The 27,027-nt window shown below is 35.5% G+C and overlaps 1 protein-coding gene across 3 annotated transcripts; it reads right to left on the reverse strand.

The window, feature by feature from the left end:
- Positions 1–10,273: 10,273 nt before the first annotated feature.
- Positions 10,274–24,930, reverse strand: LOC101222412 (serine/threonine-protein kinase Nek6). Of its 3 annotated transcripts, none has more exons than XM_011655637.2 (14): positions 24,673–24,930; positions 23,933–24,057; positions 23,336–23,402; positions 22,160–22,225; positions 21,568–21,614; positions 20,780–20,825; positions 20,628–20,708; positions 20,484–20,526; positions 20,345–20,394; positions 12,399–12,480; positions 12,276–12,325; positions 12,128–12,201; positions 11,972–12,023; positions 10,274–11,887 (listed from the first exon to the last, which is right to left on the reverse strand). In XM_011655637.2, exons 2-14 carry the CDS (start codon positions 24,049–24,051, stop codon positions 10,589–10,591), a joined length of 2,076 nt encoding a protein of 691 aa, XP_011653939.1. In that variant the 5' UTR covers positions 24,052–24,057; positions 24,673–24,930; the 3' UTR covers positions 10,274–10,588. The 3 variants fall into 3 exon arrangements, with proteins under 3 accessions (XP_011653939.1, XP_011653941.1, XP_011653940.1); XM_011655639.2 differs by having other exon boundaries at positions 24,560–24,689; XM_011655638.2 differs by lacking the exon at positions 24,673–24,930 and adding an exon at positions 24,159–24,429.
- Between the last annotated feature and the right edge of the window lie 2,097 nt (positions 24,931–27,027).

The following is a 27,027-nucleotide window of genomic DNA, read 5'->3' on the forward strand; positions in this document are numbered from 1 at the left end:
TATTGCCCATGTCAGAATCGCCTATGAAAAATGTTTGTCGTGTGGCGCCGCTAGAGTTAACTGAACTTCGGATGTAATCGAAGGGATTGTTGAGTGCAGGATTCATTAAACCTATAAAAGCTTCGTACGATGCCTAAGTCTTTTTATAGGAAGAAGAGTATGGATGGTTGTGTGTCGACAACTGTGTTTTGAAATGAGCCTTGAGGAAAGGGCCAACTCTTGGGGCTGTGGGTGTGACCCAACCTATGGAAGCTTATGCCGATGCATTTAATTATACATTGGGTGATGTCCTCGTGCAGAATGGACAATCCATCGCATCTAAGAGTCAGAAACCGAGTACCACATAAAGGAATTATACGATGTTTGAAGAGGAAACACTTTCCATGGTACACAGTCTGAGGGATGGAAGACAACATTTCCAGGGATCTACTTATGTAAGAGAGACGAACAACATTGTGACCAACCACTTTAATACTTAGTTGAAATGGACTTCGAGTCAAGCAAAGAGGCATAGAGACCTGCTTGAACGTGATTTTGGATTGAAACATAAGAAAGAAACGAGTAACCAGACAACTGATGCTCTTAATCAGAGAAATAATCATGTGATTTTGTGCATGTTGACTCGTATACAGGCATGTCAAGTTGATGGTCTAATGCGAGACGCGCCAAGGGAATCCTTGTAGAAAAACTCTGTCACTTAAGAAGGTGTGTGTTTGGCTGAGACCAGTCAAGCGGAACAAAAGAATGGGATTCAGTTGTGGAAGCTAACCCGATTTTGTGATAATGCTATGATGAGTTCTTCAACTGATAGAAGCCAGCTCGAAATTATTTGTGGTGGACATCCTATGTCGCTGCACCCTGTTGATCCCCCTATGTTGATAAGAGTCCTCAGGCTCGCAACAGTACCAAGAAGTGGAAGCAGAAATTAGACATCGTCTGGACCGATTGAGAGGAAGCCTCGAAGCAGTAGAAAAGATGGGCAGATAAGAAACATCGCCCCTTAGATTTTTGTGTGGGAGACCAGGTACTTGTCAAACGATGACCTGAACAGACTCAGTTTTGAAAACACAAAGATCACCACCTCGTGAGAAGACATGAGGGACTAGCAGAAGCCGAAGAATTCCTTGCTAAGGAAGTGAGGGAAAATAGAAGACCCACGAGGGGGATACACAAGTTCATTGCGAATTGGAAAAACCTCCTTGTGGAAGAAACAAGTGGAGGTCGTACCAAAGACCGTGAATCGTGCAAGTAGAAGATCGAAGGCTTCCAGCTTTGTCAGTCGACGAGGACGTCAACTGTTTAAGTGGAAGAGTTTTTCATGGTCATACTTGTCCAACGCATGTTTGACTATGGCCGTATGCTCCGAATACCTCCAATTTATCTTATCTATATGTCTTATATCTAGTTTAGGTAGTTGCTTTCCATTTTAAGTCATAATGTTTGGGTGTGACGTTTCGGCATTTTCATATGCAAGCCTACCAGAGCTGAAAATGTTTAAAATGTACTATAAGGGAGGCATACTAGTTGAATATCCGCCTAAGTATTGTCGTACTCTTTGAAAGCAAACATTTTTCCTTGTAGCTAACAATCTTCAATGCATATTGTAACATCGATTTCAATGTATTTCTTTCTTTCTCGTGTTTTATAAACAATTTTCTCAAGAACGCAAAGGAATGTTACATCATACGTCGACTTTGTCCGCGACTTTCGAACATTGATCGGCTGACTTGTTCATCAAGTTAAAACAAGTGTCGCACAATCGTTCGTTCCGAGGTTGAAACGCTACGATTGTGACACTATGCACGTGCATGGCTGCCCGCTAACCTTGCGGCCCCATTGCCCACGTCTGGCGATGCACATGGCCTCCCTGTTGAAGGGATAAAAGTCCTATGTCAGTGGAAGATTTTAAAGAACCATTTCTCAAATTAATTTGGAAATCCCAAAATACCAGTACATTGGCAAAATTTAGAATCAAAATTCTACATAAAAACTAAACATGCTTTTAATTTGAAAGATACACAGAACTTACTTTTGTTTACGTCTCTGAATTTACAAACCACCGAATTGAGGGCACCATTCATTAGAGACTTTTCTATTTTCTAGGATGTGATTGATTTGTGGAAACCAATTGGGATGGAAAAAAGTTTAGAGATATTTGACATAAACTCTTTTCTTTCTGTAGAGAGCAAAAACATTAGATTTTTTTTCTTAATAAATTCATTGAAGAAAACTGTTTTCTTCTGGATATTTATAATTCTCTTTCCTTCTTAGAATTGGAAACGAAGTTGGAGATACTCGTGGGATTCTATTATTTTAAAAAAATATTAAATTAATAGATATTTAAATTCTACTAATTTGTTAAACATTATTCAATTAGCTAATAATTAATTAATCATATTTAATTAATAATTCATTTAAATCTTATTTAAATGAAGATCTCTCTATTATCTTATAGAATATAATTAATTAAATATATATTTAATTAATATTTCACTCAAATCCTATTTCTTATAAATATATATGAATATCTCTACAAAATCTTATAGATTTATATTAATTTAGTTAAACCAAATTTAATTAAATAAAACTAAAATATAAATTAAATCTTCAATTAATTCATAGTCAAATTAAATATCTTATATTTAACTTAAATTAAATTTGAATCATATTCAAATATAAGCTTCTCTCAATAATTTTAATATGAATCTAATTCACATTAAATTAATATTTAAACTCATTCAAATATTTTATCTCTCATCAATTAATTTTGAATCATATCCAAAATTAAATTTATATAATAAAGTTTGATAAACTTGATACTCTTAAAGGGTAATGAGATTTATTTATATTGGTTGTAATGTGAAATGTTCAAATTTATTTTGGAAATAATTAGTATATATATGGTGATAGATTATAATAAAGTTTATATTTTAATCAAACTTTAGTATATAAATTTAATTTTGGATATGATTCAAAATTAATTTATGAGAGATAAAATATTTGAATGAGTTCAAATATTAGTTTATTATGAATTGGATTTATATTAGAATTATTGGTTAGGAGATGAATTTATATTTGAATATGATTCAAATTTAATTTAAGTTAAATATTAGATATTTATTTTAGCTGTTAATTAATAGTTTAGTTTAATTTTATTTAATTAAATTTAATAAAAATTAATTTAAAACTATAAGATATTGAAGAGATATTCATTAAATATGATTTAAATAAAACTTGAATAACCAAGCACGTCATCCAAATGGATATTGAATGTGCAACACTTCATCCAAAACACCATAGAAATTATTGTCGGCACTGCCTCCACTACCATAGGACACACGAGGAACTAGGATACAAATCAATAAATATGTCCGATTTTTTGTTCGTAAAGGAACCGGTGATTCTCGCAACCCCAGCACATCAAGTACACCTAAAGGACCCTAAAAACGGTACCAATTGAAAATTTATTCAAGTGGAGCAGAATAATCGTGTATGAGACGTGCCAGAAGTGAAAGATATCGAGAATGACAAACTTAATGTATTGAAAATTATCGTTGAACATCGTGTGGATGAACACGTCGTTGAGGATAACACTCTACGATGAACTGAAGTTGATCCTACAGTGGTGGAAAGACCAAATGTGCGCCATGTCACGGACAACTTCATAGACAATAATGATGACGAACAATCATCATCATATCAAAGCGGGTCAAGCGACGATGAATAACAATGTCTTCTTCACATATACACATTAGTCATTTTTCTATACAATTAGTTTGTGATACTCACATTTATCTAACGTTTGTTGGTTTTTATGTCTGCAGGAACTATATCATTTTCGAGCGGTACTCATGAGACAAACTATTTCCTCAACTGAGATGCGTTAGATAACATGGGAGGTTCATCCTCGGTGGGTGACACTTCAGGTTAGTCTCGTTATACTAAACACTTGTAGTTATGGTTACTAGATCTAATAATTTGTGTTTTTCAGTAGATCCCTCTCAACCATCTTCCACTCTCACTATGAGGAGATGACAACATTCTCAAAACATTGATGTGGAGAGGTATGTATAACAAAATGGGAGAATCCCCATTTCAATCCCTCCAAGAGGGGACAGTCCTATCTCTCCACACGCCCCTCATTTCAACTACACGATTGGTGTGTTGACCAAGACACGTTTATGATCTAGGCCCTAAAGTGGGCTGATGTACCATGAGAGTGCATCAAGGTCGTTAAGGGTGGCCTAGTGGTAAGTCTACAAATTCGTAAACATTTATATACTTTTCAATTACCTACATATGTAGAAGGCTAATCTGAAACCTATTTCTTTTGTAGCATCTTTTTATGTTCGATCTCAAAGATCAAGCAATTGATTTGTTGAGCATCAAATCCTGACCGTGTGGAAGGACTTCAACGGAGTTAACCACCAATATTTTAAGAATTTTAATGATCTAAAGAAGCACGGGCAAACACGCTGCTGAGATTGGTCAATCATGTCCAAGATTGGTACTTTCTTTGGGACCATTACATCACTCGACAGTTTCAGGTGATTTATATAGTCTACCTTAAAATCAATTAACATTTTTCATTTAATTTTTTAACAAGTATAAGATTTTATATCATTATTGTTTAAATGTCGGAGCAATCAAATATGTGTAAGGCTGCTAGAGCAAAGCAGCCTTACAACCACAAGAGTGACACGAAGTCGTTCCTTCAAAGACAGATCAAGCTCACTAAAAAACGCAATTGTCTGATGGACCGTGTCGAGTTATTTTAAGAAATGCACATTAGTAGGACGGGTGAGTTCGTTTCACCAGCAACCGATGGTGCTTTTGTAAGTTTATGATTTTTTTTTTATTATACTCTTAATTCTATTTTAAGTTTGATCATCTCCCAACTTACAAACTTCTATTGTGTAGAATGAAATGCTGGAACTCCAGTCCCAAAGGGTTCTCAACCACTCTATGAGGATGAGATATGTAAGACTATTTTGGGTAGACGACCGTGCTACTCAAAAGGTCTTGGTTAGGGCCCCAAACCCAAGTTCAGGAAGAGTTTTGCTTCTGCTTCTTCCTTTAATATTTATGACCACCAAGCACACATGACAGATAGCGAACTAAAGACCAACCTTGAAAACACTAATCGTATGATTGAAGCACAACGATAGAGGGAGGAGGAGCAAGACCGACAAATAGCAAACTATGCACGACAAATGAAGGAGATGAAGAAGATGATCGAGAAGATGAGTTGGGTATAGAGAAGGTCGTGAACACTAGGGGCACATACTTTTCAACATCTAATTTGTTTAATTTTGCATGTGTCGTTATTCTAACTATACTTTTATGACATTTGTAGGTTTGACATTTTTTATTTGGCATCTGTGACTAGTAATAGTAGATAGAAGTAGTTTTTTATTTAATTTTAATGTAATTGTTTTATATTATATGTAATTTTTTGTATTGAACATCTTTCGTATATATTGTTTTATTATAAATTGAAATATTTTAATTTTCATAATTTTCATAATTTAATTAAAAAAAATTATTGTCTTGCTAAGCACAACCGAAAATAATACCTCACGATAACAAAAAAAAATAATTAAAATAAAAAAAATCCTATATGTCGGAGATATCGTCTTTCCCTGTCGTTGCCAATGGACGTCGGGGATACTTGTATTCCGACCTAACCTCACTGCGTCGGTGAAAATTTCCTTGACGTCCACCTCTTGTGCGTCGGTGAAAGTTGCCCCGATGAAGTTTCCCCAACGTCCACGTTGACGTCGTATCTGACGTCAGGAATACTTTAGCGGACGCACAAAGTTTTTTCGCAACATTTGTATGCACCAAAAATAGTCCTGACTCTTTTAGTGGTTGTACCACATAAATGCATAAATAGAAAGGAAAACAAAATTTAATAGAAAACCAAATGATGAACATAAGACTCATACAAAAAGGTAAAGCAGGGGAATGGGGAAGCCTCAGAGGAACTAAGTTCGCTATCGTAGTTAAACTTCATTTTTATATTCATGTACAAGATAAAGTATGTAATTAAACGTGGCACACACAATATGGAGAAATACACCATTATTTCCTAAGTATGGATGTCAGAAGAAGCAATGACAAATATTATAGAAAAACATAAAAGCATTTGAAAATATAAAATTTCCATAAGAAGGCAAAAATGTCAAATTGCATTGAATGGAGTCAGTAGCAAATATAGTGAAAGAGCCAAAGCCTTTCTAACATGAAGTAGGAAAAAATGTTTTGAGGATCAACATCACCAAAGCAATAAAGAAAAGGAAAAAATGGTGATCAATATTCTTCTAAAAATGAATGTATATAGAGCAACAAAGGACAACAAGCAAACTAAGAATGGTGAAAAAGAATAATGGCGGTCATACCAACCAAGTGAACCGGTGCAGAAATCAAGAACAATTGAGGATGTAATTCAATGGGAGAGGAGCAACAATTTATAATGCAGAGAAGATAGAAATTAATGATGCACAACCAGATTTTCATCAATAAAGAACCAACAAAATCCCATAAAACATGAAGTGGGCATCAAATCGAACAACACATATGAAAGGGGAAATGACAGTCAAAGGTGGTACATCCAATTAGTGCAGCCTAGGTATGGAAAACAATCCAGTAGGGGTCAAAGGCCGAGAATACTATAATTTGATATTACAAAAAGATGTTGTCAAACAATGCCATATAGTAAACCAATTTGTCATGAATTAACAGAAAGTGTACCCATTAAATTAACAGAGAGCAATTATTGCAAATAGAGGATTCACATAATATTGCGAACATGGTGTTTTACATAAGGACATAGAAAATTAGACAATAAATTGGTCAAAGAATGTACCCACGTTACCGTTGCTAACACCACAATAATTCAGACAACAAATTGGAGAAAAAAAAATATTCACATAATATTGCGAATAGAGGTGAATTCACGGGCCAAGAGAGCATGAAATTTGTAATGAAAAAAATATGTATTACATAAGAACACAGAAAATTAGCAAATAATCAAATAATAGAGCATAAAAAAGTATTCAAAAAGGGGACTTCATCATCGGCTTATATGAGACTTGTACAAACTTGAGAAAGTACCGACCACCTTGTCGTGCTCTACAGTTGCCCCTATCGGACTCATGTGTATCAAATGTTCATTAAGGGCTAAATCGATGTAGATTTTGTACATTGAAGGCCCTTTCGATCCAAATAAAAACTGGCAAGGTAGATGTTAAAGTGGCAAGGGGACATTTGAGCGGCAAGGGGAAGTTGGAGTCGCGTCATTACAGAAAAGTCATGCAACGAATGAGAGAGAGGAAGGCAATATGTTTTGGAGGAAACACGTGAAATGCAAACATTCAAAGACACCAGAAAATTGGAAGGATAAGCCACTTCGGAGCAATCATCGAAACGCAGCCATCAACGAAATGGTTAGGTTTTCAAAGATCTAAGAATCAGACAACAAAAGGGTGAAGGCCGTGACTGTAACGATGAGATTTAGGGACAAAAATGAAAGGATGTTCGAAGACGAACGTATACAAAACACGGTTGGATTGAGAGAGAAAAATGAGAAAAACGTTGAAGGAGCTTTTTTTTAGAAGAAGAGGAATAGAGAACGAGAAGGATGAAGAAGACGAAAGAAGATGACAAATTTGAGGATTGTAAAATTTGAAACATATCTAAAAATAATTGGTTGAGTGGAAAACTATTTTAAAAAATATGTGAGTTGAGTTGAGATGAAGTCGTGTACCAATAAATCCCACATCTTCTATTTTTTCTTTATTTTTATGTATATACTACACTGGATTCCATATTTTTTAATTTTCTCATTATTTATATATATGTGGGTCTCATACATTTCACTTTTTCTCATTATTTATATATACATACCCACGTGTAATATAATATATGTATATTGTCAAATTCTAAATATCTTTCTTTATTAAATTAATTTATTATTTTTTTCTTTTTTTCTTTCTATATATTTAAATATCTTATCTTTAATCTTTTTTATTAAATTTATTTTTTCTAATTTAATTTAATTATTACCTAATCAAGTTATAAATAAAAAATTTCTAATTTTCAATATTTTTTTAAAAAAATTTGGAACTCCTCTTACAAAAAAAAACATGTCTTGTTATGCTCATGATATATATATAAAATTAAATTAAATCCAATATTTAATTTAATACATATAATTTCATATATATATATATAAAATTTATCTTCTAACATATACTTTTAATGTGCACATTAAATTTTAACATATAGATATTCACGTGGTGGAACGAAATTGGAGATGTCACTCTTTATTCTCGTCCTTGTCCTTGTCCTCGTGCCCCCAAGAATTTCCATGGGGAGATTCCACCAGAATCAAGTCCCTGCTAGGGAAATTTTCTCGCTTATGTTTTCTTTTTCCAAAGTTTTATAACTCTTTTTAAACTACATATATTTTTTTCAATCTATTTTTAATTAAAACAATATTACATACATAATTAGATACCATCACCCATAAATATTAAACAATAGCAATAGCAAAAGCAAAACGATCCCCTGTCACTAGTGAGGTACGCTTTCATGATTTAAAAAAATGTAGAGAAATGACATTAGATAAACAACAAAAATTAGAAAAAGACAGTTCATAGCACCTCTTTTTTGCATATTACGAATATGACAAATATGACAAGTAATGATATCAGACGGCTATTAAACGATTATTAGAGGGTTACGAGGACTATAATAGGGCTATCCACTTTTAAATTTGCTACTTTTGTAATTTAGAAGATGTAGTGACATAGGCCCTATTATCATAATTTTTTTTTTTTTGGTATTTCGTTTTTAAAACCTATGCCGATGTTTTCTTCATCGCCATATGTATAAATCTTGTGTCGACATAAATATGTAAAAAATTAAAATGTATGGGGTTTTTGTTTTTAAAACTTATGTTGTATAAATCTTGTTTCGGCAGAAATACGTAAAAAAAAGTATGGATTTTTTTTTTAAAAAATTGTGCCGAAGTTCTCTATGTCGCCATATGTATAAAGGGTACGTGAGTATAAATATGTAAAAAAATGTATAGATTTTGTGTTTTTAAAATCGAATTGTTGAAACAGGAGCAAATTTGCATGTTCTTCTAATCTCTCCTTGACCTCAACAAAGCCGCAAACTATAATGGTCACATCATGCCTTTGATATCCATTATGGTAACTTAAATATCTAATCAAATCATGATAGCAATCAAAATAGAAATGAGAAACTACTAGCTATTATGTATGACAATTACATAAAAAAACAAAAAACAAAAACCATAATAGAAATCAGATAGCAATCATAAACTAGGACATAGCATACTAAATTGAGATAGAAAGGTGTGGGCTTTTTTTTTTAATGGAAGAGAAAGGAGGATGTTTATTCTTAACCATTTGTTAATCCTTTTTCTAAAAGAAAAACAATGACAATAAAATAAAAATAAAAAAATAAATTTAAAATTAGTAAACCACAAATTTTCCAACAAAATTAAATATAGTTAAAATAAAACAAACAATCCTCACACTACGCCCAACCACTCATTTAGTTCTCAAAATGGTGTTTACATCCAAAAATAGACCAAAAATCTACCCTATAAATCTCTTCTCACCCTCCTCTTTTTCTTGAGACCTGCATTTCATTACTACTTACCAACAAAAGAATAAAAGAATAAAATTTAAAAAAAAAAAAACCCCAAAAAAACCAAAAAAAGTTAAATAAAATTTTAAAAAAAAAACTAAAAAAGGGAACTTTCCCTCTTGTTTTCAAGCAGGTCTTTCTCTAAAACTCTTTCTCCCCTCATACTTTCATCATGGAAATGAAGAACTTTGCCTGCGCCGCTTTCATCACTGTTGCCGCCTCCCTGAGCATGGTTTTGGCCTCTGATGAAGCAGCGTCCCCAGCACCCGGCCCATCTAGCGCTGCTTCCGCTACTTTGCCAGTCGTCGGGACGTTGCTAGGTGCATCTGCTGCCTCTCTCATTGCTTACTGCCTTCAGTAACTGAGTTTAGCAGTGTTGAGGAAGGGGGAAAGTAAATCAATGTGGGTTGATTTTTTTTCATTTTCCATCTCTTGATGGGGTTGTTTTTTTTTTTTTTTTTTTCATTTTTTTCTCTCTATTGTTCAGTTTTGGTTTGATTTTTCCTTTTTTTTTTTTTTTTTTTTTTTTTATACATGGTGTAATAAATTAATCCCTTTCCATTTGAGTTTGTAAGCAACCAAAAACCACTTTGAATGAAATGAAAGCATCGAAGCTTTGTCAATATGGTATATTCAAACTCTCACTAAATACATAATGTGCAAATATAAATTTTACAATGCAAAAGTATAAGTTTCTCTTCCATTTAAAGCAATGTTAAAGTCAAATTTCCAACAAACATGAAACGCTCGCATCCTTCAAATTGTTAATCAAACGCACACACAATGGAAATATTATACATTTGAAAAAAATATATATGTAATGCAATTAAGTTTATTGTACAAAAGATGCATAAATAATTGGGAACTTCTCTGCTTTTTCTTTCTTTTTGGACATGTTAGAATACTAAGAAGATCCGTCGTTAGATTTCTGCGACGACATGAGGCTTTTTGTCAACCAGATTGCTGTCTCTCTCGAAGATACGGCTTCTTCTCCGAATGGACTCAGCACACCAGCAAGCTCCTCGAGTTTGTCTTGCTTAAGTAACCGTGCACATAGCTCCAGTAGGGACTCGAGAGCATCGGCTCTTCGCTGGCTTGGATATTCTGATTCTGTACTTTTCGTATCATCACCACCACCTGATGCTGTTTGTGTACTTATTTCTGATACATCACTCCCAGCCCTGTGGTGCTGATGAATATTTTCATTTGTGATCATCTGTGTCGCACAACTAGTACCATCTGAGTTAACATGAATTTCATCTTTACGTGAAAGAATATTGCTTGTAATTTCGGACAATGTACAATCTGTGTGTGAACCTTTCTCTGATGGCAAGCAATCTGTCCGTACACTTTCTTTCTCAGATGACACGAGTTCCATTCCGGTAGTTGCTTTCTCAGATGTTAAACAACTGCTACAACCAGCTTCTGGATGCTCTTTGAAGCTCTCCTGATTGACAGAACTTCTCAGTTCAACATTCAATTGATCAGCAGAGTTCAGTAAGCATTTATCATCAGATGATGATTTTTCAGCAATGCCTACAGAGGACATCAATAATTCCACTTTCCTTTCACTAGTTTCCTCAGGCTTCATTCCAGTTACAGTTACATTAGAAGTCTGTTTGCTGCAACTTATTTTTGGTTCGTGCAGGTTCACAGTTTTAATGTCGAACTCTCGTAACTGTTGGAAGTTTTCCGCATCAGGTTCTCTCTGCAAATAATTTGGACTATTTTCTGGGGAGATCTTTATAGCAGGTGGTTCTGTACACTCGACAGCAATTCCTCCATTCTGTTTATCACCATTGGAAGTCAATGTCGGAGACAAAGAGCTCGTTAGCCCATCAGTCCCACTATCAACAGCATCTGATGTGGATATTTCATCGGGGAAGGATGTAGGATCCACCATCTTTGTCTCAAGTATGTCTTCTGAAATAGCCGTTAATGACATATTTTCATCAGTTGACGAGTTGCTATTATGTATGTCACCACTTCCCCCCACCAGATCAATATTTTCCAGCAGGTTGAAAGCTATGCTCGGTTTGGCTCGGATCTCGTGCCCACCATTCAATTTGTTAGATGGTGATTTCCGTGGTGTTTTGTCCTTAGAATTGATAGGTAAGGGATATATTGGTAGTATATTTGCTGAGGCATTGCGGCATTGAAGGACGTACGGTTGCATATGTGGATGCCTCAATAATTCAGCAGCCTAATTATATAAATCAAGCTGTAGATTAGAAGGGGTTTTAATGTCCAAAGTGGCCATTGAAAGAGTCCAGATCACATCACTCACCGTCGGTCTATGTTCGGGATTCTTCCTCAGCATGCTCTTGATGATCTGTTTCCTGCAAGTGGAAACCAACAGTCTGTCTAATACTAGCAAACATATGCTGTTTTTAGCTGAACAATCAATATGAAATTGGTGATGCAGTTTGGAACAATAGCTTACAATGTAGAGGAATAGACAATTGGTAGAGGAGAAATGGAGGATCTGTTGATTTTATTGATAAGACTAGCCATGTCCTGAAGCATTACGCATAAATCAATCCAGTATCCAGCAAAAACGACAAAACATAAGAGGCTGAGGTTGAACTTACCGGAGCCCTAAACGCAGGTTGATGTGCAGAAATTTCAAACATACAGCAACCTGGAAAAACCAAGTTTGTTACTATCCGATGACATGCTTATAAACCAAGAATTGTGCCTCAACAAAATCTTACCCAGTGACCATATGTCAGACTTGTAGCCATAAGGTATATCTGCAAGGAGCTCGGGGCACATATAATTAGGAGTGCCAACAACCTACAGAACATATATTAGCATACACAATCTACTAGTTTTGAGTAAGTACAATAAAATTATTATTCAGTAACAATTACATAACAGGCTAAACTCTATGATCCTGTGAGACTATAGGGAAAGATTTATTAGTTATGAGTGAGTTGGGTTATGTTAGACCACCACTGTTATTTACTTATAATAGAAGAAAGAAAAATAAATAACGTGAGGTACCAACAGTTAATTAAAAATTAGAAGAAGTTAAGAGAGGAAAGAAGGGGTGACAGTTACTTGGAAGACAGTTACTGAGAAGAGGGAGTTAAATCGATGAGAAGGGGAATGGAGAAAGGAGGCAGTTTTGAAGTAAAAGAGGTCTACAATACTCCTTGAAAGACAGGGGAAGCAGAAGACTGGTGTTCTGTGTTCTAGTTTGGTTTTTAGTATTTTGTTTTGTGTGTTGGTTTTGGTATTTTGGATTAGGAGGTTTACTTTGCTTGTTGACTGTGAATTGTAACGTGACTCATTCTCTGAGGTTCACGATTTGTTTAATATTGTAAGTGTTGATGATAGATAATTAAAGTTGTCTTCAACCACCAGCTTAAGCTTTTGGATGAATTGGTGATTTAATATGGTATCAGAGCAGGTGGTCCAAGATGTTTTCTCCCCAATTAAAATCAATTTTCACTTGTTGGGCCTTTCAAATATTTCAAACCCAAAAGTGAGGTAAAACTGATTCCACTTTTGGATGAATTGGTGGTTTAATAGTAAGTTGTGTTTGAATTATCAATATAATAGAAACACTACATCAGTGTTCTATCAGGTTATTAGAGTCCGAAAATTATATTTATCACCATTAGGGATATGTTAATCATAGTAGTTAATCTTGTGCGGCTATAAATAGAGAAAATAGGAGAGAGGGAGGTAAGGATTTTTTCCCCTTCCCTTTAGGTAACTGAGGATTAGAGATCCCACCCCTTGCTTTTATGATAAACTTGCTCCCACAAATGGCTTCGAGAGTTAGCGAGGTTTTACGACAATGAAATTTCAATCCAGGTGGAGGGGAGTTAAATAAAACCACCTGCTGGCTATTTTTTCCTCCCACAAGAGACCCACAAAATTCACACAAAACCTGTTTATTAATAGCTAAAACTTTCTTCCAAGTATATGTAAAATAGATCAAGTAATTGTCTCCTATCAACTGAAAGGTATCTTCCCCTGCAAACTGTCAACTCACACAAACAACACAAATTGCACAAGTATTTTTTTTTCTTTGATATATGTGAGTGTTTGGATCAGCTTATGCCCACCTCGTCTAATCTTACGGCACAACCCGCCTAACCCTACAATATTTGGGTGTCAAAGAAAAGTTGTAGGAAATTAATTCCTAGATAGGTGGCCCCCATGAATTGAACTCATGACCTCTTAGTTAGTTATTGACACTAACTAAGAATCAACTACTCTCAGGTTAGTATTATCAATCATTAGTCACAAGAATTAACAGATTCCAGCCACAAAATCACAAAAGAATGCAAGATGAGAATGAGAGAAAGAAAGAAGACACAAAACACAAAACTCTACTGGCTAATTCGAGAGAGCTGTTCCCTCCTCTAAGGACTCAAGATCCCAAACACCTTCCTATCACGCACTCATCCCAAAACCCTATAAATACCCTAACAACCATTTGATCCCACTGCACGGTGATAGCCCAAAACGCACCCAAACTTGGCTGGTCCTCTCTATGCTTTCTTACCCTTAATCTTTTTCTTCCCATAAACTTTCATAATCGGAGGCCTAACATCAACACCTCTGTCCTCAAAATACACCTAGTCCTTGGGATGAAACGAAAGTTATGATACCCTTGGTGAATGCAATGAAGCAGTGTCCATTTTGAGAAGCATGAAAAACAGGATGGTCAACACCACTGTGATAGGAATCAAGAAGAGTGTTTGATAATTGCTGACCTAACATTACCCTCCCCTAAGGCAATTGCTTCGTTCCAATGCATGGAAAGGTCTCAATAAATGAGGACAAGTTCTGCCTTCTACCTTTCAGGCACAGGTCGCTGTTGATATGGTTATAATTTAAGGAAAACCATATTGTTGATCACTTGATATTTTAATTCCCTCTTCGTCGGAATCATCTGAAATTTCAAATCATGCGGACAGCATCCCGCTCCTGTGGAAGCTCATCAATTGCTAAAATAGGGTTAGATGTTTTTCCTGAAGGAGATAATAGTGGTCATAAAATAGCTGAAATGAGGTAGCTAAAACATAGTGGAGGTGCTGCACCAGAATTTATACCACCTCTCCAGTTTTTGGTTTTCCAAATGTGAAACAACACTACGAAGTTTTGAGGCAACAATTCAGCAAGTTTAACTGATCGTTGAAATGGTGAGATGCCCATGATTCTCTTTAATTCAGTAACCATCCCTAGCAATTTAAACAATTTCCACCAAAACATGCAAATAAAGATAATATCATTGTCTAAAACAAAAGATGAAGGAGCATATGCAAGTATACAATATCCTAGACAAACAACCATGCAACTAAGTTAGCAGTACAAGGATATTTAAGGTGACTAAGGCAAATTAGTAATTAACAGAAGTCACTGCAATATCATCTCAAGATAAATCGAGAATAGGGAGGGCTTGAAGTATTCCTGTACTGATATTATTGGTAGACTTTACATTGAAGTGTACAAAGTCATCGACCCCTTTCTGCGTTCCTTTGCCAGGTTTTCAGTTCCCTACATGTGTATCCAATAACCTACATGGTACTCTTTTAGAAGTGTTGGAATCAGGGGAGAGTCTTTCAGTGTTACATAGATACTTCAATCAGTCATCTTCTATGAAAAATGGAGACTATGGATGCCACTACTTACATCAAACCAACAACTTTCATCTATAACTGTTAGATGATAATGATATTAATTTTGCCTTCACCCATCAGCTAAAGTTTTTGGGTTAATCGGTGATTTAAGTTGAACATTACCAGATATAAATCCTCTAATGTGCAATATCGTTGCATTAAATCTTACTACAACACCAAAATTGATGTCAAAGTAACTTCTGCAGAAAATATATGATAGATCAATAACCTTCTTATCCAAACTGAGTTTGTATTGCAATTTGAATCGAAATCCTTTTTCTTTTGATAAGAAACAGATAAATGTACACCACAAAAATGTAGGGATGACCTTAGAATAATATCCATGTGCAACACTCAATAGACGTATAGAAACTCTAATTTCCATCTTTTTTCTGTTTGCACTAAGGGCATCTGAGTTGAAAGAGGACTTCTGCTTGGTCAGATCGTTTGAGGCTTTAAACCAACAACATTTCTCCCACTAGACGATAATCTTTTTCTTCTTACTTGAGTGTGTTCATGGTTCACAGGTTGAAGGAGTGAACATGTTTTCGTGAAGGGGGAAGACCAGTTGGCATGAAGAGTATGATAAAATGCTTGTTACCCAACTTCAGCTCCTGGTAGTGAGCCGACATGTGTGCAGTGTGGAATCTCTATGCCCAACTGCCGCCACCTGGGAGGTTGGGATCCTAACATGAGTTTACACAATTTCTCATACCTGTTTGTAATCTTTTTCATCAACTTCACTGCAGTTGTCTCCCTGGCTACAAGACTGAGAACACTCATTAATAGACACAACCTAATGAGAGCAATTGTCTCTTCAGTCAGGTTCTCCCAATTTTCATCCAACAATCCTTTTGGTTTCTCCAATATGCAAAATTTTCCGTCAAATTTTATGATACCTTCGACTTTTCTTTTGGCTCCATTGATCCCATGACTCTTGAATCAAATAGCTCTAATACCACTTGTTGGGAATTTATATGAGATATAAATAAATGCGGAATAAACTAAATTATATCTCAAACTCCGATTTTACAAGTTAGAGTCAAATAAGTAAATCATAAAATACAAATAAAATGGATAGCGAAAGAGAATGACACCAAAAAATATACTGGTTTATCTCAAACTCAAGACTATGTCCAATCTTCTGTAGGAGACTGTAAAAAAAACTTAAATCCACACTACAAATCTCTCCTCAAATAGTCCAACACGAACTATTTGAATCCAGTACCACAACTCGTAACTTGGAATAAATGATAAGATAAACCCTTAACCCAACAAGAAAAATACACAGTGTATTTTTGCTCATTGCCACTCTAAAATGCTGAAGTAAAATCTCCACAAAGCATTAGCACGTTTTCTTCTTCAGTGGCAAAGGCTCTCGGCCAACTGCAAATTCTTCAAATTACTTCTGTATAACAGTGTCCACTGCCATCCGTTTCTTCGATTATTAGTACACACCTTAAGTTTACCGATTAAATTCTTTCCTTTTGAAAATTCACATCTAAATTTACCAATAAAGAGGAAGCCTTATGGGTTAGGAAAAAAACTAAAGAAATGGGTTGGGCCTTGTGAAGTTTGGGCTCCAAAAATAGATGGAGTTCTGTCTCCATTCTCCACACTCTTTGCAATCATTTCAACTCACTTCCTTCTCCTTAGTCGTCCCATTGAATTCCCCAACTCCTCCCTCGCGATTTACATGCACCAACAGTTTCTTTTTTGTGGGTTTCCCTATGGAAGGGTATAGATAACTATTTTCCCTGATACTTCCTTATTCAAGAATTGATTCAGACCTCCAACATAGCTGAACTCCTCACTCTAGAAAGTATCTTCTAAACTTTTTTGTCCTTGGGTACCATTCCGCAAATTTGATTCAGTTGTCTAACTTTTTCCCACTTGGCAATACAGTTGTATTTATTGAAAGCAGTAAAAGATAATAGGCACCGAGTTACATGGAAACCTGAGTAATAAGAGAACAACTATGATCCGACTTTCTTATTATTTTCTCATATTAACAAAAGATACAAGTGAAAAATAAATAGACAACAAGCTTATGATAAAAAAAGGAAAGAAAGTTAGGGTAAATCTTTCCTTAAGCCAAAGTTCACTAATTCTAACATTCTGTAAGGCCCCCAATTGTCCACACATATAAAAGAAGGGGCAAAATGGTCAATGTACAAGCACCTAATGATGAGGGAATGATGGAAAAAGATCGTGCAGGCGGGGCCCACGAGCATGAATGAGAGAAGGAGGTATAAATAGGTCTTTTCGGGATTGGGTAGCTAGGTCTATTATTATCTTTTTTGTTAAGAATGACTGCTGCGGCTTGGTAAGGTATTCGGCATTCTTAAGAGAGGTTGGGTGTGTTCTTTATGTTTTCCTTGTTATTTTACATATCATGACTACTGTAATCATCATTGTGGCATATATATATAAATAAAGTGTATCAGAGTGCCACCTCTGTTTTGCCATTGTGTGGGTATTTTAGTGTTTATTCAGTAGATTCTCTACACATTCACGCTCAAGTTGGGACATAAATATCAATAAAGCCCAACTTGCTCACACATGAATCAAAGCTGTATCTGAAGTCTCATAGTGAAAACATCGACAATCTATTGACTAGAGGGGATGTAAGGAATGCATATACTACCATTGTCTAGTCTTTCTTTAATAAAGTGTCAATCAATCTCCACATGTTTAGTTTTATCATGTTGAATTGGATTGTATGTGTTAGAATTAGTGGGTTTGGCCCTTAGGGTATTTATGGAAAGATTATGGAAATATTTACCCTAATTCCTAAATCTTTTCCTTTTTTATTCCCTTGTGTATTCTATTTATTCTCCCTCATTGTAGCTATTGTAAAATTTATCAGAAAATAATAAGAAGAAAAATATCGTGGTTTTTCTCCCGGCACTCAGGTTTCCACGTAAATTTGTGTGTTCTTTGTCTCTACTTTCAATATGGTATCAGAGCGGGACATTGAACAAACCCTAAACAACAAAATTAGTGATGGAAATCAAACAGAGGAGACAACCACCAGTTTTAATGCCGCTCGCCGCCGCCTCGATGCTTGGATCTGTGCTGCCATTGACTAATGGTTCCACCGCCTTCAGACAATGCCGGAAAATGTAGACCCGTCAATTCTGCCATCGTCCACGTCGCCAAAACCCTCACGTGCCTCCACGCGCCACTACCGATGCTACACGCTCCGATCCATCTTCCTCAGATAGTTCCGACCATCCCATCTGAGCAACCCCCTTCTTCATTCGCGGCCTATATTGCTCCCCACACCCCAATTCATGTTCTGCCACCTAATTTCGGTCGGTCACCATTGGTTCTGTCGTCAAATCTTCTGTATGCCTTGCCACCCACTAACCTTATTTATTATCTCGATATTAAGAATCCTCAAATTCACTCAACATTTGAGGTTGGTGAATCTTCGGCATATTCCAACCCTAACGTGCAAGCTAGGGAATAACTCAACAACAACTGAAAGAGCGTCAACAACAGATAGCAGCATTTGAGGATACCCTAAAGACGACATCCAACACTCCTGTACCGATGTATTCTGAAAAGTCGGTAACCTCGTTCCCTACTTTATCCACTTCCTATGTGAGTGAAAATGTTAGTCCAACCACTTGGAGCTATTGTCCAGTTAGGTATACCTCAGTCCTTTAGTCTCATTAGTATTGATGGTAAGAATCCTTGGATCCTGGACTCGTGCCACAGTACATTTAACCAATTCCTCTGAATACTTCGGGCCCTACATTCCGTGTGTTGAGAATGAGAACATAAGAATTGCCGATGGCTCCTTGGCTCCCATGGATGTGAGGCTGCTGTAAAGGATCAGAATGTGACGGCACGTGAAAAGAGGGCAGCGTGTGAAACGAGGACAGCAGCGACGTGTGGATGTGTGACCGATCAAAAGGGTGCTATGGGTAGACTTGAGAGATTAAGTGGGAGTAGGTCGGCTGAACGGAGAAAAGGTTGGATGGCGGTGCATGGACATTCGGAATAGGCAGTGGCGGTGCGTGGGTGGACAGGCTGGGCGCACGCAGCTGGTTTCTTCCACTCGGCGGCACAGATGGCTCCGAGGGTGAGACAGAATTGCTCATCGGCGGCGTCTGAAGTTATTGGAGTAATTTTTCCATAGCGGCAGCAGCAGCGACATTGATCCCGGTGACTGTCTTGTGAACAATTTGGGTTTCATCAAGGTTGATGTCTAAGGTTTCATCTTTACCTAGCTCTAATACCATATTAGAAGCAGTAAAAGAAAATAGACACTGAGTTACATGAAAATCCGAGTATCGAGAGAAAAACCATGATCTGACTTTCTTATTATTTCCTCATATTAACAAAAAAATACGAGGGGGAAAATAAATAGACAACAAGCTTATGATAAAAAAGGAAAGAAAATTAGGGTAAATCTTTCCTTGGACCAAAGCCCACTAATTCTACCAGTATTCATTGATAGAACCTTACCTAAAATATACCCATTAATAGATAGGTGAAAGAATTATAGTTTAGACATTTAAGTGATCCAGATCTCTCCCAACAATATTGAGCTACTCACTACTATTTTATCCCGACACGACATCTATGATGGCACAATGCAAAATTTTCAAGGAATTTTTTTTTGGCAGTTTGTAGTTATGTGGCCAAAATTGTGGGCTTGGTGGGATCAATTGATCCAGTGGTGTGAATGTGCCAAGGGAGAAACAGAGGGAAGGGAACCTCAACCATGTGTTCTCAATGCTCGACATTCTCAAGGAAAGAAAGCACAATACCATGAATATTGGCAACATATAAGAAATTGCGTGGAATAAAACCTAATGAAGAAGTTACTGACATGAATTCAAAAGTAAATAAACAACCATTTTAAAACCTCCGGATCATAGTTTATGTGGCAGAAGTTAAGCATTCCATGGCCTTGACCTTACCAGGTTTTATTACAATAAAATATAAATTTGTTGATTCAAAAGCTTGCTATAACAAAATTACCACAGACAATGATTGCATCTTACCGATGAAGCAAGGTCTTCTGTATTCAGCAGTTTTGCAAGTCCGAAGTCCCCTGTACAGACATCCTAGATATTAGCACTTTTCTAGAAGAAATGACTAGGAAAAGAAATCCCATCCAAGTTAAATTGGAAGACATCATACCAAGCCGGATATCATTGCCCTTTGTAAGGAAAATGTTGGAACACTGTAATTGAAGAAAATTTGAAAATGAAAAACAGATCAGTATCATTAATGAGTTTTTAATTGCAATATTGTGTAGGTTAATACTTAATACTAATTAAATACCTTAAGATCTCTATGTAGTACTCGATTGGAGTGCAGATAGTCCACAGCTAGCAACAACTGTGCCAACCACTTGCAAAGTTTCTGAGAGAACGAAATGGCAATCAGACATAGGTTTGGTAGGAAAAGAATAATTAACACTGAAATCGACTTACTTCCTCCGGAAAATATGTTCCTCTGGCCTTTTTGATCAGTTCAGACCTGTTCAACAAAAGAAAACGAGGCGTACCATTAGTTTTGATTTTTCTTTTCATCCCTTTCTCTCTTTCTCTACAGCAGAAAACACTCATATCGACTCATATATTTCTACAATAATATGTCGCGAAATAAGACTAATGTTGACTTTTTGTCACCAAAGAATTTCATGCTTTGTTTTTTTAATCTTTGCCACCTGGAAGGATCTTTTATTATCATTCACCAATCTCTTCTTCGGATACCTAATCTTCATCACTTAGATTCATGCTGTCAATGACATTAATAGAAGATGAAATCTCGAAGGGAGAGACTAAAATGAGGGAAGGAAAGAAGGTGAGGGAGAATTTTTTAGCCAAATCCTTTTTTATTTATATCAATGGAAGGGGTTTTCAGTCAGATTTTTAACCTGGTCAGATATACACATCAGAGAAGGAAGAAAGAGGATGGTAGTGGAGGACATTTAGAAATTAGAAATGAAGGATCCTGAGAAAGCAAAATAAATTGAACGCATGACTAGCAGTGGACCACCTAACGTTTGTTCTCTTATTAATTCAAGACAACATGTATTCTTCAATTAGTTCTGTTTCTTTAGAGCTGGGGAATCAATAAACATTGTTAAAAAGGTTGCAGATTATTCATTCAATCTAAAATTTAATCATGACCTGAACCAAAAAATAAACTACTCTGTAAAGGTTGTAAATAAAGAAAACTCTAAATGGTATTAAATACCTATCACTTAGACACTTACATGTCTCCTCCTTCACAGTAGCCAGTTACAATGCATATACAATCACCCTACAAAACAGAATGCCCAAAATATGAAACGTGAGTGAAAATGAGAATACAAAGAATCACCATAGCTTTAGCTATGATCTATAGACCATATATTTATAGTCGATTGCGAACACCCTCTCAAATTGAGAGTCCACTTTCCTCTTTGAGTCACTCAGAAATAAACAATTCATTTCCTTCCAAAGAAAGAAAGTAGTCACAATCACCCCTTTTGTATTAAATAATCCTTTTTAACAGTATTGATTCAACTTTTGTATTAAATAATCTCTTTTTAACAGAACTCATTTAATATTCCATTCATCAATGAAATTGTGTCTTATCCAAAGCAATATTGACCCAACAATCTAAAACATCTTAAACTACAATCTTTCAGCATGAAGGATCAAGATTATACACAACACAAGGTAGGCTCAAAAAAGAAAAATCCACATAAGAACTGAGAAAACAAAAACCAACCTCTACTTCCAAATTCTAAAAGCAAGAGTTCTTATTGTAAAAGAAACAGATTCAATCCAGATCTGAATAGGAGGGGAAAGAACAAAATTTACCTTATCCACCCATGAATCTTTGTAGTCCACAATATATGGGTTATTTAGTTTTGCAATCAAATTCATCTGTAATTGACAAGGTCACATCAGTAACGAAACATACTGTGAATATCAAGGATATTTACTCATCAACTACGTTAAGTTAAATTTTGAAGAGAAAACATGCCAAGTTCACACTGAGGATGAAAACAAAATGTCCATTTTTTTGGGCGTCTGAACCCGCCTAAGCACACTTGACTTATCATTTAGGAGAACCCCTTAACCCAACAACATATGGCATCCAGAGCACCATAGTTAGAAAAATGACCTCAGCGTCTAGGTGTTCAACTTGCCCCTTTAACCATTGTACCAAACTAAGGTATCTTCTTAGTTGTAAATCAAGATTAGTGAGATAGTTTGTGTTAGTTATATATAATTAATTTTGCCTTCAACCATTAGTTTAAGCTTTTGGTTGAATTGGTAATATGAGCTGGTACCAATGCAGGTGGTCCAAAAGGTCCTAATTGTTGTTTCCTCCCCAATTAAAATTGATTTTCACTTGTTGGGCGTTTCAAATATTTCAAGCCCACAAGTGAGGGGGAGTGTTGTGATATATAATGAAATTTGCCTTCAACCACCCGCTTAAGCTTTTGGTTGAATTGAGGATTTAAGAGTTTGCCATGTCTACAAACTTTGAATGCATTTTATTTTAAAGCAAATTCCTTTTGAAAACCCATTATCTACTAAATTCAGGAAAAAATAAAGAAGTCACTAATTTTCCACAAAACTTTCAAGTCACCTGGTTAGACTGTTCTAGAGAAGTAAAAAGTACTGAAGAAGTACACAATGGCTCAATTCATTTCATAATAAAGAACATATGGAGTCGTATCATAGAATCAAGAAAACACTCAATCTTCCATAATTTACCCTTCCCACATTTGCCAACATAAAATTCTTTATATTTTCTCCAATTTCTATGTGATCTGTTTTGTATCATTAAGCATTATCGTTGAACGTGAGGCAGACATTAAACATTTCCTAAGTTAATAGCTATTTATTTACCCCCTGTTAACTAGCAATTCATTTGTAGTTGACAAATTGTAAAGACAGAACAGAGTCAATTAAATCAGATCTTGAGAATAATGAGCAGTATTTCAAACAGTTAAATAGTTGATATAGGTTCTAAATAAACTTAACCTCTTGGTGGGCAGTGCGCTTGAACTTCTCTGTTTGCTTTGCCAAGCGAATTTTCTTGAGTACATATCTATTCAGAAAGAAGGTAATATTGAGAGAAGCACTAAAATAAGCCGAACAATTGTGTGATGCCAAAAGAGCAAAAATCTTTTTCATTTCTACACTCAGAAAAAAAGGTATAAATCTTGAATGGGCCATTTTAGTTATGACGATTGGGGTTCCATTAGCAACAGAGAACAATAGAAAACTAACCATGATCATTTTCTTGAGTACATATCTATTTAGGAAGAACGTAAATATTGAGAGAAGCACTAAAATAAGCCGAACAATTTTGTGATGCCACAAGACCAAAAAATTGTTTCACTTCTACACTCAGAAAAAAAAAAGTATAAATCTTGAATGGGCCATTTTAGTTATGAAGATTAGGGTTCCATTAGCAACTGAGAAGAACAGAAAACTAACCATGATCTCTCAACTTAATACACAGCTAAGCATCAGCATTTCTCACAATAATTACAAGGAAGTGTGAACATCAGGGTTTTCATTTGAAGGACTTAGAAGCAGTTGCTGAAATAACAGAAGTTCAAAAATATTTCTTACTTCTTCTTCTCAGTCTTGTGATACACAAGAAAAGCCGATCCAAATGCCCCCCTCCCAATCTGCTCAATAACTTCATAGTCTTCCATCCTGGTCTTCATATCTCCATTATCACTCTCCATGTCGACCTTCAAACGCCAAAAAGCACAGTGTGAGACCAGAAACCCCTATGGGGCAGAGCCAAGTTCCAAAATCAACTGAAACTGAAACTATTTTGCAGAGCTCTCACATGGTTAAGACGTTTAACAAATATGAAAATCCTACACCAAGGTGATAAAGGTTGAGACAAAAATCTCCCACATAAAATATAACCCCTTTGAATTATAAGCAGAAGTTCCAGAATCTACGGAGACATGTGTGAAGGAAAACACAACAAATGAGTAAAGCAAGTGCAATTATGATGATATTCCAACGAACGTGAAGGGAATGGTGGAATGATAAATTCAAGAGAAAAGCAAGACAGTACTAAATAGCATAATAAAAGCGAAATGATAACTTGCTAAAACAAGAGAGAGAAGAAAAACAAACATAAACGAGCAAAGTAAGCATCAACCATAAACAAAAGCTTCTTAATCAAGAGAAAGAAAAAGGTAAAGAGGGAAGTTAGGAAGATGAAAAAGAAAGGCAAACCCAAAAGCTTTGCTTCCATTTACAGATTCATGAGAGCTTCAAATTCAGAGAATGGAATGTTTTACAGCCAAGAAGTTGAGATGTCAACAACCCCACTTGAAAGAAAATCTTACCCTTTTGGAAGAAATTGGTAATGACCGAAATTCCCACTTCCAGAATGAAATTTCAACTGTTTTGCTCCACTTTTTTTCCCCCTTTCTGCTGCAACCTCAGTAACAGATGCGTAGGTAGTAAGGATTTTGAGAAGAATGAGCCGTTTTTCTCTCTCCTCTTTCTTTCTCACAAACGTTTTTCCATTCTGAATTAATAAAATCTGATTTTGGTCTATACCCACATCCAAATTGATGAATTTTTTTGGTAAAAAATAAATGAACTTTTGTAGTTTTCTGGCTATGCTTTTTTTGATCTTGGGGTTGTGAATTGCTATACTTAAAAAACTTAGTTTATTATTTAAACAGTTACTTTCAGTTTTTGTTGAATCATTCCTTTAGATTGGTATTGGGTAAAGGAAAAAGAAAGTATGTGCTTTCGTTTTCAAGAATTCTTTTTTTGCACATTTGTTGATTTAATCATTTGATATCTGTTCTTTGAAAACCAAAATAGATGCAAATGTTATTTCAAAGTAGAAAGAAATATTTTCATTTGTTAATTTTAACTTATAACTTTTATTAGTTATGTTGCTAATGTTGTCAAGAAAACATTTATTTATCAAACCATTTGTATGTAAAATTATCTAACTACATCTCAAATTCAAAATTTAAGTCTGTGATTAAAAAAAATGATTAAAAATTATCTACCATTTTTACAAATTCAAATATACCAAATAATTGCTTGAACAAATTTGAGTTTTGGTGTAAAAAAAAACATCAAATCAAATAAAAAAGAAAAGAAAACAAGTTGTTCAAGTTGGTATGATTTTTGCATTGGAAACCCTAAAGTTTATAAGGAGGGCCAGGTTATTGTTGCTTTTTAATTTAGAAAATAAATAAAGAGAGATTCTTAAGAAGGATTAAATTAAGAAGACGCCTTTCATTCGTGCATCCCATTAGTATAAAATTGTCGGCATAATTTTAAATAAACATAAATGGTAGGGCCTTTTCGAAAATTGCAACTTCCTTTTATTTTGCCCTTTTTTTCTGTCTCAATAATTCATACATTAGAAAAACTCTCTCCTTTTTTTTTCACCGTTTAATGTTGATTTTGTGACTTTTTTTAAAAAAAAAAAAACATATGTGTGATAATTAATTTAATTTTTTGTTTTCACAATTTAAAAACACACTTTAGAATTTTGAGAGTGGAAAAAGTAAAGTTTCAAAATGTTGTTTTCGTTTATTAACAGTAGATGAATTCATTCACTAACCTTTTCATCAATGTCACTTCCCACTTCGAAGTCGCACCTTGCAGCATAGTAAAGGTGTGTCGCCTAGGCCCTCAACGCGTACCACACCTCGGGATAATGTTGAACGTCTAGTGAGCGGAACAACTTCCCACTAGTACTTAAACGCAAATATTTTTTAATATAATGCAGTGGAATACAACAACTTTAACTTTCATTGTCTTAGCCTTATTGCCTAGCCTTTAATACTTAGCTTAACAATACCCTTCAACTACTTACATGACAAACACAATACAGTGGAGTAAGTACGGACTTCTCTTTCTTTATTAACTTAACATTTTACAAAATGTACAAACGAAACTTAGACTTTTCTTTACAACAAGACTTGAGCAAAATCTTTAGACCTCCCTTCACCTAGCATAGCTTTTCCACCAAGGTGCTGCAATGTGTCACAATCGTAGCGTTTCAACCTCGAGACGGACGATTGTGCGGCACTTGTTCTAACTCACGAACAAGTCAGCCGATCAAAATCCAAGAGTTGTGGGTAACGTCGATGTATGTCGTAACCTTCCTTTGCGTTTTAGGGAATTTTTATTTATAAAACGCAGGAAAGAAAGAAATACATTGAAATAGACGTTACAATAAGCATTAAAGACTGTCAGTTGCAAGGAAAAAGAGTTGCTTGCAAAGAGTACAACTAATGCTTAGGCGGGGATTCAACTGGTATGCCTCCCCTATAGTACATTTTGAACATTTTCTTCTCTGGCAGGCTTGCATATGGAAAATGCCGAAACGTCACACCCAAGCTTTATGACCTAGAATGGAAAGCAAACACCTAAACTAGTTATGCAAAGTAAAGATGAGATAAACTGGGGGTAATCGGAGCATATAACCAAAGGTAAACCCACTTTGGAAAAATATGTCTGTGACACTATGCGGCCAAGGCTTGATGCGAGGAAGGCCAAAGAGGTTATCACGCTAGAAAGACTTGTGGCCAAGTGATTGAGAGGTTAGCTAGTCGAAGAAGGGTGTCACGCAAGAAGAAACTATGCGATCAAGAAGTTATGCGAGATGCCAAGCAGGTTAGCCGTGTGAGTAGAACAAGTATTTGGTACCATGTGGGCATTCAGTC

Source organism: Cucumis sativus, chromosome 4 (genome assembly GCF_000004075.3).
Source record: "Cucumis sativus cultivar 9930 chromosome 4, Cucumber_9930_V3, whole genome shotgun sequence".
NCBI classification, from domain to species: domain Eukaryota; kingdom Viridiplantae; phylum Streptophyta; class Magnoliopsida; order Cucurbitales; family Cucurbitaceae; genus Cucumis; species Cucumis sativus.

Bases quoted from the DNA above. Each gene is read 5' to 3' on its own strand.
- LOC101222412 (XM_011655637.2), bottom strand. From the start codon at position 24,051: ATGGAGAGTGATAATGGAGATATGAAGACCAGGATGGAAGACTATGAA. The intron at 20,395-20,483 runs GTATGATGTCTT...ATGTCTGTACAG, and splicing joins GGGCAATGATATCCGGCTTG to GGGACTTCGGACTTGCAAAA. The intron at 12,024-12,127 runs GTAAGCTATTGT...TTCCACTTGCAG, and splicing joins ATTGTCTATTCCTCTACATT to GAAACAGATCATCAAGAGCA.